This window comes from Corvus hawaiiensis, chromosome 8 (assembly GCF_020740725.1).
Source record: "Corvus hawaiiensis isolate bCorHaw1 chromosome 8, bCorHaw1.pri.cur, whole genome shotgun sequence".
Taxonomy (NCBI): domain Eukaryota; kingdom Metazoa; phylum Chordata; class Aves; order Passeriformes; family Corvidae; genus Corvus; species Corvus hawaiiensis.
In genome coordinates, this window is record NC_063220.1 from 5,348,866 (window position 1) to 5,363,421 (window position 14,556).

At 41.2% G+C, this 14,556-nt stretch overlaps 1 protein-coding gene across 4 annotated transcripts in view; it reads right to left on the minus strand.

Moving 5' to 3' along the window:
- The window catches only part of WDR11 (WD repeat domain 11), a 35,125-nt gene extending 34,102 nt beyond the window's left edge, over positions 1–1,023 (minus strand). For all 4 annotated transcript variants that reach the window (XM_048311351.1, XM_048311350.1, XM_048311349.1 and 1 more), the window contains exon 1: positions 843–1,023. In XM_048311351.1, coding sequence (XP_048167308.1) covers positions 843–928 — 86 coding nt within the window. In that variant the 5' untranslated portion in view covers positions 929–1,023. The remainder of the gene's footprint in view (positions 1–842) is intronic.
- Positions 1,024–14,556: the final 13,533 nt, after the last annotated feature.

Below are 14,556 nucleotides of genomic sequence, written 5' to 3' on the forward strand. Positions count from 1 at the left end.
GCACTGTCTGCTGAAACCCTAAGCCACCACAAAGCACCTCTTTGTGTCCATCTCTAAAAGTCTTCCTCTCTAAGTTTAAAACATCACATAGGAATTCATGAAGAGCATTCCCAAATTTTACATGTACGAACACAGGTAAGAAATATATTTGCAATTATATAATTAATTGTGTATTTTTAAACTATTTATTTACTTATTTACAGACAAAAAAGGAGCATGTTAACAATCATTACAGTAACAGGGAAAATCTGCTGAGGCCTGTCTGACTTCAGGATAAGATGACAACAGTATCACAGAATGGTTTGGGACGGAAGGGACCTTAAAGCCCATCCAGTGCCACCCCCTCCCATGGGCAGGGACACCTTCCACTATCCCAGGTTGCTCCAAGCCCCGTCCAGCCTGGCCTTGGACACTTCCAGGGATGGGGCAGCCACAGCTTCTCTGGGCACCCTGTGCCAGGGCCTCAGCACCCTCACAGGGAAGAATTTCTTCCTGATACCTAATCTCGACCTATTCTGCTTCAATGGGAACTCACGTGTCACTGCCGGGAGGGACTGGGCCACGCTTATCCCTGGGCACGGCTTTGCCCCTGCCCAGAGCTGGACAGCAGCAGCTCCATGGGCTCCGTGCCTGCGCTGCGCCGGCCGCTCCAGGGGATGGATCCATCACTACCCCAGCCCCCGATTCCCGACGCTGCACGGGGGCTCCCTGGACGCCCCGGCACCAGCGTGGCCTCGCAGGCGGAGACAACGCCGGGGCAGAGCCAAGCCCGACCCGCGGCTGCGGCCAAGGAGCCGCGGGGGGACCCGGGACCCCACGCCCGCCCGCGGCCCGGCCCTCACCAATCCGCCGCGCCCCGGTTGGGCGCGCTGAGGGCGCCCGTCAGGGTCCGCGCCGGCAGCTTGATGTTGACGGTGAAACGCTGCATAGCGAGGCCGGCAGGCAAAGGAGCCCAGAGCGCAGCCCGGCGGGGCGGCCCCAGCCCCGGCAGCCGCTGCCGAGCGCCGCGGCCCTGCCGGCACCGCCCCGCAGGAAGCGCCGCCTCAGCGCCGCCGCCGCTCGCAGCTCGGCCGGGGCCCCGCGGCCCGGGAACGGCAGTTCCGCCGCCCTGCCCTGCCCTGCCCTGCCCCGGCCCGCCCCGGCCGGGCCGTGCGGGTGTCTGGGGCCGGACGTGGCCCTTCCGGATCTCGGAATCGTTCGAGTTGGAAGGGACCTCTGGAGATCATCCAAGGCAGGGTCACCCGGGGCAGGTGGCGCAGGAACGCGTCCAGGTGGGTTTGGAATGTCTCCAGACAGGGAGACTCCACACCCTCCCCGGGCACCTGTTCCAGAGCTCTGCCGCCCTCCGTGTGAGGAAGTTCCTCCTCATGTTGAGGTGGAACTTGTGTTTTAGTTTGTGGCCGTTGCTGTTCGTCTTGTCGCTGGGCACCACTGAAGAGTCTGGCACCATCCTCTGACACACCTTAGAGATAATTTGTGTGCATTGATGAGATCCACTCTCAGTCTTCTCTTGCTCAAACACTCCCCCAGTCTCTCCTCATCAGAGAGATGCTCCGGACCCCTCATCATCTTTGTGGCCCTGCTGGACCGTCTCAGCAGCTCCGTGGCTTGCACTGAGAGGCCCAGGACTGGACACAGAAGGGACACAGAAGGGACCCCCCAGAGCTGCCACCCATGGCCAGGGACACGGTGCTGCCGTGTTGGTTGTACATCCATGGCTGGAAGGGGAAAGGACCCGTGGGATGTGAGAGTCCAGCTCCAGGGATGCTTATGTTTCTTGTCAGGCTGCAACCTGGGACACCTCGCTGTCCCGTTTCCAGGAGCTTGGATTCTGCAGGACCTGCTGCTATAGCCAGAGCATTTTTTTCACCGCAGTAATTTCTCCTCCAAAATGCGTCTTCAACAGTGAAACACGGCAGTGACAGACCTCTTTGGTACCCTCAATAGCAGGGATGCAGCAGCACACCTCACACCACAACGCACCTACCCATCCTCCATCTGTCCCCAAGCTGTCACTCGCACCAGGCAAAGCCACCTGGGATGACACATCCCTGTGCAGGAGCACTGGACATTTGCACTGGAGCACACCAGGCTGCCGAGCATTGAGGTTGGACTCGATAATCTCAAAGGTCTTTTCCAACCTGATTGTGTGATTCTGTGAAGCTTCTAAAACAGTTTTCTGTGCCACAGCATTAATAAGATAACAAGAATTCCATACTTCCAGACTCGTTATTTAACGTACATGGGCTGTTGGGGTGTTTGTTTCTCTTTGAAATAATAGTAATAATTGTTTATTTGTTATATTTTGTGGAGAAAAAGATGCCACTAGATGGCCAGAGATGGCAAGAATGTAATGCCAGCCACACTCTCTTACACTGCCGCAGTGTCACTTTGTCACAGAAAATGCAATAGTGCTAATCCTCTTTTTCCCTCTTTTCATTCTAATCACAATTGAATTTGTCCAAGTGGGAGCTCGAGAAACAACCTGCAGCTGTGCCTTTTCCAACTCTCTTCTGAAGAAATCTGCTCTTCAAGCACAGTACATCACTCACTGCCACTTTCAGGTCACCATAACATTGGAACTTATTTCTTGAAACTGTCTTGTCCCAAGAGATCTCTCCTACTCCTAAAACTGAAAAATAGCAGTTTGGAGAAGAGCTTTTTTATTCCCTTTTCTTTGTCATTATTTGAGGACTACGTGATCTGCACCTCTGGAGATCAATTTTGTAAGACCCTGAGCAGCCACTAGCTTCATTAATTTTAGTTATTTTTTGCTAATGGTGTGTTTTCACTCTGTGTCCTTGGACAATGTGCTGCTGCTCAGGTTTTTGGAGGATTTGGCTTATTTTCTTGCTTTGTTGGATTGGGGCTTTGTGAGAAGGGTCCTTTGGAACTTTTATTGCACAATAGAAGCAGAAATTCTTCTCGACAGTTTTCCATCTATTTTCCTGGCATCAGAAAACCAAGCTATAAATGAAGTGCTGAAAGGAAATAGATGCTTTAAGGTAGTTGAAGATAAGGATAGATACCAGAAAAAGGGAAGCAAAAGAGGAAATGAGGGCTGTATCACCAAATTGGTTGAAAAAAATTAAGAATCTGAGTGATTTTCAGGGTCAGATAAGGTGAAAATCACGGTGCATGAGCCAGGTGAATTCTGAAGATTCATCAGAGGGACAGGGAGGAGATGAGGAAAAGGTTTGTGAACAATGATAAGGATCATTGGAAGAGCTGAAAGGAATAGAAGTGTGAGATGTCAGAGGGAAAGCAGAGTGTGCACTGGATGAACTGATTCCACTTCTGACCCACAGCTGCTCACCAACACAGAGACTGATGCACAGCAAAGGGATGTGAACTAAAGATGTTCAGAGATGTAAACTTCTTTTTTTGGGGTGGTTAACTGTATGTCCTCTTTCACATCTTATTGTTAAATTAAACCATTGCCAAGCAAGGATGCAAAATACATCAAGGCACTTTGTTCTCTCACTCTTCTGTAAATACAATAATACACTTTTGGCTGCTATAGCAAAAAGAAATACCAAGCTTACAGGTGTTTAACTGCAGAGTCAGTAAAGCCATTAAACCCACCAAAACCTGTGGGACTATCAAATGTCCAAGATGTGATACCCAGTGGGAGAGACTTCATTCCAGATAGCTTCAATAGTCCTCACTAAGACATATAGAGAATAAATTTCTGGGTGATCATAAAAACACATTTTAATAAATTACTGATTAAATAAATAATGAGAACTATGATTTTACATGGCTTCTGGCTCATGACTGCAAATGATTTTTCTGTGAGTTTGAACAAGAGAAAGTGGGACCAAAGTAGAGACGTGTACAGCCTCCCTTTTAGTTTTCTCCTTTACATAGCAATTATTGCAAAGATATTCTTGTGAAAGCTTCTGGAACCTCTTTGATTTCCATGGCCTTAAGTTAGAGCTGCAGGAGCTCCTGGGATGCAGTGGTGAACCACCACGTTCTGTGTGCTGTGCATTCCATTATACAAACCCCAGGTTGAGATTGGGGTGTGTAACCAATCCACACATGCTGTGGGGCAGGGTTCTATTTACATTACAAATTGTACTGCTCTTGCCTTGGTGGTGTCATTTCTACTCCCTGCATTTAAAGCTCCTTGAGTTTTCTGCTGGTTAAGAGTCCCTGGTTGAAAGGGGGCTGACTAAAAACTGATGCCATTCTCTCTTTTTAGGGGTTTTGCACAGAGCAAGAGACTTGCACAGTTGAGTTTTGCCTCACACTTTGTTTTTTTTTTATTTTTTCTTTGCAAAGGGGATGTATCTAAAGTCAAGATTCGTTTAATCATAGTCTAACTTAATAATCCCAGTAGGGATCTTTTTATTTCATGTTGTGTTTTCAGAAAAGGATTAAATAAAAAGTATTGATGAAGGAGATTCTATTTCTGGGACATCTGAGTTCCGCTAAATTTAACACAAAAATAAAACCAATATGTGAATTTCAGAGTATGGAATATTTAGCTTCTAGAACTCTATCAGCTGTCTGCAAAACCAGATGGCTTTAATCAAAGACTCAAACGCTTGTCTCCCTTTCCAAATGCTTTCAACTGAAAAGTTTAAAATTATCCAGAAACTTCCCTCCAAGTGAGCATGGTCTAATCCAGTTCCACTGAACCTGCTGAACATGTAAATGTAAATTCCCAAAGGTTGTGGGGTGAACTATGAAGAGACTCAAATGACTGCCTGCAGCCTTATTTCGTTTTGACCAAGTTTCATCAAAGGAGAAATTTCTCAAGTGGTCTGTTGTGATTTTTTTTTGGAAAATATTTTCCTTCCCCTTACATATTTCTCTAAGGGTCCAAAAAGATGATGAATTGTAGAAATATTTAATTCACATATTAAACTTCATTTCTATGGTGCCAGTTTGTGCCATTTCTTTCTAATTTGATCCTAGCCACAGCTGTCCATGACTGCTGTAGCACAATCACTGAGGAGCCCTGGCCCTCACATTTCCTTATGGTCCTTTCTTTGAGTATTCCTGCAGATGAACATTTACCCACCTCCCTGAAATAGATTACTGTAACTGAGGGCAAAATCCCTGCAGAAATACTGCAGAAAAAAAAGACAGAGATCCGAAAGATGTGTGATCTCTCACAAACACAAAGAGGGAACGAGAATGCCAATCCCAGACATCAGCATCCAGGGGCAATTTGATTGATTTGGACTTCAAAATGTGGGGGTTTTACTAAGAAGAGAAATCAGAATGTCCACTAGCAGAACCCTGAGGTTTTTTAGTGGTGAGTAATTCTAGAGCTCAGACACTGGTTCATGCTTTAGGTAAGCATGGAGGGGTGTCAGGCACTGTGATCCAACAAATGGGTTAAAGGGGAGAAGATTTAAATATTTCAGAGCTTTGGAAACACCGTAGCAACCTGAGAGAGCATTTGTTTGTTATTTTATTAGGTATGCAGTAAAGGATTTCTTTTTTTTTTTTTTTTTTGTAGCTAATAAGTAATTTATCAGCATCAGTGCATTGTGCTCTAAGATACAGGAAGAGAGCAACAGTGGTGTGAAGCTGGGATTTGAAATCTGTGTGAAACAATGCAGGATACTCAACACTGATGAATCAATCAGTGTTCTTGACAACCTGAGGTCCCATGACATAAATGTTTAAAGAGGAAGAAGTCTCTAAGAAGACAGGCTTCCTGAGAAAATAATGGAAAATGAAGCAAAAACTGATTTTAAGAGTCATGCAACTCCATGACTACAGCTAATGAAAATGTGAACACAGTAATTTACTGAGTTTGATAATGTGCATATTGGGAAATAGAAGTGTCCTCATGTATAATGTATATTAAATGGATGGAAAAGTTTTAATCCCTGTTATTAATGTTTTGGGTTGTGCAGGGTTTTTTAAACTAAATTTAAAAATTCAAATGTCCAGAAACCATGGTAACAATGTATATCCAGTAAAGTGTTATTAATTTCTGCACGTTATATAACCTACACATTAATATTTAAGGTTGGATGCAGCCCAAAAATAATTCTTATGAGAGCATAAACCTTAATTATTTCATGATGTATAATATTTTCATTAAATGGTTTTCACATTCTTTGGCAAAATCTACGTTAGGACTTGTTTGTATCCAATGTCCAATGAAGTTTGTGTGTTAAAGTGTGACCCTGTTTCAAGGCTCTGGATGGAAGAAAATAAATGTGTATAATTCAGTGTGTAGCAGTACAATCTGCATGTGGGAAGTAAAAAAAACCAGCCTGGCACATCATCCACTCGAACCACAAAAATTCCTGCACCAGTGCCTCTCCTCCACAAACCGGGGTGGGAATTCTCTGCTCTCATGGTTTATGATGCAGTGAAACTTTGAGTCTCTTATAAGCTCAAAGGACACTGAAAGTACTTAAATCCTGCTCTGATAATACAATATAAAGTATCAAATAAAATGTTAGGATGACCTGTGAAAGATAAAATCCCTCTGTAAATACAAGGAGCATTAGCAAGCTGACAGTGACATTAAAGCCAGGTTTTGCTCACCACATTTGCTGTTCCTCCAGTGCTCCTTGGCTGTCAGGTGTTCCTGTGGCTGCCCACTGTTGTTACAGGTGATGGATGTATTCCCACAGTCCCTCTGAGAGGCAGCAACTGAGAAGGCATCACATATTCAGTGTTTAAAGCAGCTTTATAATCACTCTTTTTCCCTCATAAAATATATTTTAAGAGTGTTACGCAATGGTTTTGCTGTGGGCTTTGAATTCTTTGGTGGATTTTACTGCTCTTTTTTGTAAGGCATCCTGAAAAATGCTCTGATCTCTTTGATATGCTTACATATATTAGGTGGAGGGCCTGAGCCTGACAGGTAAACAGGGGCAAAAAATAGAAAATTCCATAAATATGATGCACAAAGCTTGCTTTCCATCTCAGCACGGTGATGACCTGTGACTTCCCTCTAGCTGTGCATGATTTCTTTTTCCTCTGGAGTAATTATAAATTGATCACAGGCAGGAAGAAAAGTTGCAGTTTTTGGAACACAAGGTTCAAGTGAACCACAGTTCCCAGACAAGTTGGTTTGGGATTTTCCACTTTTCCAGTTTAAATAAAAGAAAAATGATCACTGAGGAACCAGTCTTTAAGAAAGAGAATATCATGCAGCAGTCTGGAAGAAAAAATTATCATCTAGTGCAATCTGTATGTTGGCAGCAGAAAAAAATACACAGATTTGTGTCAGAGAGTAATTCCACACAGCTGCTGGGATCAAAATATCAAATAAAAATATTTTTCAAATCAGCTTCTGGAGCTGGTTCAGTGATGACGCTTTACAGGTTGTGGCTCTTGTTGACAGCAATTAAAGTCTGGGAACCACAGGAAAGAGAAAAATCTGTGGTCGGTGCACTGAAGATAGGACACAGGAGCTTCTTCTTCAAGGCTACTTCCTGCCAGTGCTGCATTTCACACTTTAAACTGCTTTCTCAGGGGCCATTGAGTTACAGAAAGAAATCAAATGAGTCTTAATGCTTTTTAAGATTTCAGGTTTTAAAGAGCTTATGTAAATATTTCCCATAAGTACCATAAATATTTGATCTGACTTTGAAGTAGTGCTGAAAAAGCAAGTTTTATGATCAGTGATAAAGGCAATGTGGAGGCAAAAATCCTCATAACGCCCATCACTTTTGACATATTAAGTGTCCTGTCCATATAAGTGTCTGCAGGGTAGGAAATGACTTGGCTGAAATACTGAATCTATTAGCAGGCAAATACCATGTATCCATATATATGAAAATCATCCTGTGAAAAGTCCATTAAAAAAAAATAGATCTTCTAGTAGAGATCAGAACCCTGCCTCACCAACCATGAATAAAATATATTTCTTTACAGCCCTGTTTGAGCTGTAAATGTTGGTTTATGTTCTGTGGCATTAGCAGTATCCATCTGTTTTTTCCCCTTTAGTGAAAGTAGTGGAGAGACTCTATGGCTTTGCTTTACTGGTGATTTTCTGCAAAGTTCACATCCTCCTCTTTGAAGAGGATTTCTTAAAATGTGAAATTGCTCTTCCAACATGCACTGGATGTCATAAAAATCATAATATTTACTGTTTTAGTTCATTCTCATATATACAAGAGAAACTTTGGCTTCAGTCGTGATAAATTGACTCTAAGGCCCTCCACACTGGGGCAATGTTCCCATACTCGATTTTATGTACTTTTATTTACCTTTCCAGTTCTGACTTTTTTCAGTTCAGCACAAGAAAAGCAAAGGTAATTAAAACCAAAAAATCACCAAAACCCACACACAGACACTCATACAAATCCTACCAAAACCCAAACAGGCCTTCAGGAGTTGGCATGAAAATCTTTTTAGGAATTTGATCAGTGAAAGACATCTCGTGCGTGAGAAGTGTGAGTTCAAGTGGGAATTATGATGAAATGCAGGACTAAGACATCCCTGAAATCTGAGACTTCTACAGTGTCCTTCCAGGCCTCATTAAGCTTGCCTGAAATGAGCCAATCAGTGTTGAAAAAATTCAGAAACAATAAAGAATTTATAGATTTTTTAAACTTTACTCATTGTGGGATCATAAAGCAGAGCTATAAGAAATGCATTTGTGAACTTAAACTTACAACAGAGCAATTTATACAGGAATGCACAAATGGGTGGTGATTTTTTCATGCAAATAATATTTGGAGGAATCTGACAACAGCTTTGTCATGACAAACTTACATGGAAATAACCTTTTAACTGTAGGAGGTAATTTAAGAAATCAGATTTTTCCAGAGTGCAGTTTGGCCGGGGAATTTAAAATCTCTGCTATGATTTTCTCACTCAGGGAAATGTACCTCTATCTCTTTCTTTCAAAACATTTTCAGATTGTTGTCTTGAAGCTCAGCCCTAAAGGAATGGCTGTATTCCTGTGCTGCAAATACTGGGGATGGTTTCAGTATTTCATTTTTTCTGCTCCCCAGAGTAGGACTCCTGGGAGAGCAGGAAGGGTGGAAATAAATTCAGCTGGAAGCCAGTTCACTGAGGATGTGTTTACAATAATATACTCCATGACTGGCATTCTTAATGGGACAGATTGTGAGAATACTTCCAAATATTGTCATGAGTAACCATGTCCCTTTTCTTTTCCTATAAAACAATAAAAGAAATTTCACTCTAAGCCAGATCTTCAATTCTGACAAAAGTGCTTCTTTCCATTAAACTACAGCTCAACTTTTGCCTCTGTGTTGATGGTTTCTGTACCTCCATCCCAGAGGAAGTGCTCTTTGTGCTGCTCACTTGGTTTGAGCTCCCTACCTCTGAATCCTGCCCATCCAAGCTTCCAGTTTGTTTTCCCAAATTATCACTGTGCTAACAGTAAGCTGAATAAAAACCAGACCTGTTTATCATCCTCTGTGGAGCAAGGGGAACATTTTGTCTGCTTCAACAAATGCAAAGTTCCCTTTGTGATGCATTTGACTGTAAACTTTACCACACCTGGCAAGTTTAGATATGACATTTCTGTTCTTCATTAGGCTAAAAGCCCCCAGATCCCTGATAATAGGACTTTCACAATAGCTCTCACAATGGGGAGCAAGATTATTCTTTTACTGGGGACATGACATGAATTCATCTTCCCTTGGGAATGAATTCTACTCCAAAATTTGCATGATTTAAGGCCTATTTATTCCTTAATTCTTAATGGATATAATTCAATAAGTATCTATATTGATGACCATGTGGTTTCAGTATACTTGAGGCTTTCAGTGCAGGAGAAATTACTTTTCTAAGACTGTCAGTGTTTTTGAAGGATGTTGGGAGAAGAATATTTCTTGAATTCTCTTTGGGAAAAAAACAGTGGTTTTCAAGGTTTATATATCAGTATTAAAAGCACAGGATCTGCTGTCACCAAAGTTCCTATCCTCAAAACTTCAGCAGGTGAAAGAAGGTGGCTGCTTGTGGTAGCAATGGAGAGAAATTGGAGAGATGAAGGAGCACAAGACAACAATGCAGATCCCCATGAAGCTGATCAACATGACCCAGAGCTCAGCTGCTGCCAGCCAGGGCAAAGAGTCTGTGGTAAACACGATTTTCACAGGCTAAGTGTTCAGCTATTCTTTAAAGATTTCCTTCCTTTTACTTCCCATTCCACTACAAACTGCTTCTTCCAGAATTTCTGGAAGTTTTGCTATGAGAAAGATCTAGTATTCAGTTTTAACACAAATTAAACAGCCAATTTTTGACTGACAAGGGCAACAGATCTGAAATGGTGAGCCCAAAGCACTTTTCCCCTGCTTATCAGTTTTTCATCCTTATATTTTCATCTTCCTTCTCTTTGTCTCTCTTTGCTGCATTTTGCACATAGTGGGGAATAAAGATGTTTTTCATATAATGGATTATTGTAGATGAGTTTTCCATAACAATACAGTACTCAAGCTCCCTATTCTCCACAGAATTTTTAATAAAATATCCCTGATTTGAAGACAGAATGATCAATCTGAATCAGATCCCAGACATGCAAGCTTCAGAGCAGAAAACATGAAAAGTAATTAAATATTTAGCATGGGTTATACAATATTAAAACCAAAGGAGACTTAGAGTCAGAGGAATGCTATTAACAAAGCATTCTTGATTTTGACACCAAAAAAAATGTTTAACCTGTTAACAAAAGTAGTCCTCAAATAAAAACACAAGTTCTTAGACCTAACTCCCTAACTTTTTGTAGATGTAGCTTTAAATTATTAATACATACTACTTGAAACTTCTGACTTGCATTTTTAATAATAAAACTTTTTTTGTACCAAGTAAAAAATGTGACAGCCCTTGCAGGGCTATTTTCAGCCTAGTGTGAGCCTGCCAGTCCTCCTGTCCCCAGCAATTTCCTTCCATCTGCAGGAAAGGAGGAGAAACCTTCCAGAAACAGAGAATATGGGACCTCAGTCAATCCTCCTCTTACTTGGCCTGAATATAAGAACCTTTTGCACACCTTATAAATGCAAATTGTTGAGCATACAAAGTGATTTGTAGAAATTAGGCATAAATCCATAAGGTTTTGTATTTGGCAAAACTGTTTTCCAGAAGATTTTAAATCCCCTATCTTTCCAGGGATTAGAAATGCTGATTGGCCTGTAAAAGTCAACAAATTGGATAGACGCAGATGATTTACCTGACCAACAGTCATTATTTCTTGCATATTTTTAAGAAAAAAGACAGTTATCAAATGTAATTTTGTCATTCTCAATATGTTGTGGTCCTTTGTAAGGTAATTTAAACACAAGTAATCTCAAGGGCTTGTTTTTCTTCATGATATTGACAAACATGACTGATCCATGTGCCACGATTTACTGAGGGATAAGTGCCCATTTACAGAGATTAAAAAAACCAAATCCCAAACAACACCACTAAAGCACAAAAAATATTTAGTAATTTTTCCCCTTTAAAAGACATCACCTTTCTTCAGTTTTTGTTTTATTTTCCATGTTTTAAAACTTTCAAAGGACTAGTTATGTGACTTCAGGAACGTATTTTTGCAACAGAAAAGCCTGTGTTGGCACTGTGAGCATTTGCACTGTTCTACCCCTCTTTGTATTCTTATTTATGCATTAGAATTTGGGCAGTAATTTAAAAATTACTGTAGCAAGATTAGAAATTACACAAGGAAAGTGGCAGGGAGGAATAAGAAGAGAACTAAATAGAAACCTGATTACTTCAGGTATTACCATTGGGATCGTATAATTAAGTGCATTCCTCATTTCATTACAAAATTCAATAAAAAGTATAACTGCATTATTTTTCAGTCAGCAACCTTTTTTTTTTTTTTTTTAAATTCCAATTTCCATATTGATCTCCTCAGTCCTCAGAAGGGTTTTGGGGCAAAATGAGTTCTTGCATCTTTGATGAGGTTGAAAACAATCTGATTCGTGATTTTTCCATATCTCTTCAGTTCAGTGAGTCACTGTGTGAGACACCTTCGTGCACAGCAAGATTAAGCAATGGGCAGCACTGTCAGGTTGCAGACAGATCTGGTAAATTTGTGGGGGTGGGAAACGATGTGTTTGCTCATAAGTAGCTCTGAAGTAGGAATAGATAAACTGTGCTACCCAAATATTTTGCTTTTCAGTTGCATAAAGAAAGCCTTTTCTGGTCCAAACTCGGTGGTACTCTAAATACCAAGAAGTTTTTGCTGTGATTAATGGAGATTCCTCCCAAGATATGACGTGGTGGCTGGAGTGGTAATTTATCCTATTAAGTGTTTGCTGCTGATACCCATCAGCGTTAATGGCCTGGCAAAGGCATTCACAGCAAGGGATCAACCACGGAGAGCTGCTTTAAAAAGGAAAAGTTTATATTGTTGTAACTGAAATAACAATGCTTACCTGTCGCAGGGCACTGAACATTCCTCACCGTACAACTTCTCAAGGAAAAAATTACCACGATGCTTATTTTGCTGTAGGAAAAACTGTGTCACAGGACGATGAAGAAGCTCGTCCAGGTTACCCAAGAAAGTGGTGGCTCAGCTACGAAAACTGTGAGTTTGTTATGTCCCAGTCTGATGCCTTGTGATCCTCAACTAAAAGGATTCACAAACAGCAGGAGGCTTCATAGCAAAAGCTCTTCATTAGCATTGTGGATATCATGCTGAAACTAATTGATACATTGCGGATCTCACATCCACCCTCCTTTGAAAATCAGTGTTTAGCTGCGAGTAACCACGGTGTTTCCCATAAAAGTGCTTGTAACACTGAAACCACTTACAGCTACTGGAGTACACAGCACATCTGTCAAAAGAAAATCCTCATTAATAAAGTATGAGAATTCTGGCTCTTCTACAAAGTCGTAATGTGGCACCAAACCCTTCCCACTGCTTGTGATAATTTTGCCTTTGAGAAGAATGAAGTTTTCTAACGTGGGCTCACATCAGTGGAGTTACTGCAATGAGGAATTTGATCCCTCCTTTCCTCTCTTAACAGCAATGAGGAAAACAGGTGCAGTGAGAAGAAATAGTTGCAAAAGGCCCGTGAAAGCAGACCGGCTGTTCCAGGTCTTCTGGTGTTTGCACATCTGCTGGAAGTGCCTCTGATACTCTGCACCGACTGGGATGTGGATGCTCTGGCCTATCCCTCTCTCAGTGAAAAGGATGGTTCCTGGAAGCAGCATTTGATTGATTTGCCCCTGGCTCACCAAACACAGCCTACACAGTTAATATTTATCATAATAATTAACATCAGATTGATACTGTGCTACAAAAGTAAAACAGCAGCAGATCAATTATTTCAGTGAAAAATTGCTGCCCTTTCAAACAAAGCTTCCAAATTTTCACAACAGCCACTGGTGCGAAACTTGAGGCATTTACATTTTTAATTTCCCCTTGCCATGACTGGTTTTAATTAACAAAAATTACAGTGGCAATGATTGGCACGGATAGATGCTGAAACTAATTACTCAGATGGCATGAGTTAAGATTTAAAATGTAGATTTAATTTTGGAAAAGAACAATATAAATAAATATCAGCTCTAGAGCCCTTACAAATATTACAGATTGCACCAGTGAGCTGACCTGTCTCTTACAGGGGAGGGGATTTTGTCAGCATATTTGTAGGCAGTGCTCTGCCATATTTACTAAAGCCTTTCCCAGAGGCAGTTTCTCATACATTTGTTATTCCTCTCCATCTCTTTGATTAAACAATTGAGCCCCCTTGTAGCTTTTCTATTTTTACATATTTTGATCTATTTGGTCATTGTAAGGATGTGTTTTCAAAGCTGTCTTGAAACATGCAAAGACTTTTGATTGTACCTCCTGCAGTCCTCAAAGGCAATGACATCTCATAATTAACAAACAGCTCTGGGTATATTAAAAATGTATTCCCACAATTTCGTGGTTGAGGGAAAAAAGATTTAGAAATTAGCTTGAATTGGCTTTTGTTGTGTTTTATTGCTCTTGGGTTTTTATATGGTAGGTCTTCTAGAAGTCAAAGAATAATGAAAGAAATACCAGAAATTGGGAGCAAAGCAGAAATGGAAGGAAAAAGAAGAGAGAAAGGACTAGAAAATGAGATTTGAGTCCCATCTATTAGTGATAAAGGTTTCTAAAAATATAGGGTGAATATGTCTGTTGTTTTCCCTGCTCTATTTTACACTGCAAGTCAGCAAGTGGTTGACCATTTTTCTGTGTAATCAGCGGAAATTATTTGGGTAAAAAGTCCTGTTTTGTGGACTACCCAAGTGTAACCATTTCATAATATCTTAGAGTTGAAGTATTTGGTTATTAGAAGTCTCTTCCTTTTGCTGAGTTTCAGTTCATGTTCCGCTTCTATATTTCACAACACATGCTTAACACATCAATTTCATACTCATGAGTTTTAATGAGTTTTCTGTGTTCCATAAGTAGCATTTTTGCTAAAGTTCCTTTTAACTTAGGCTTTTAAATAGCTGCTTTTTTAAAAGGCAAACAGCAGTTTCACCGAATTGCTCCTGTTCTTCCCACAGGTTTGAAGTCCAAGAGGGATGATGGGATCTGCTCTGTCTCCTTCTCAAGTCACAGGGACTCAGTACCCTCAGGCTAGAGATCAAATAAGCTCAAGTCAGAAAAATGGA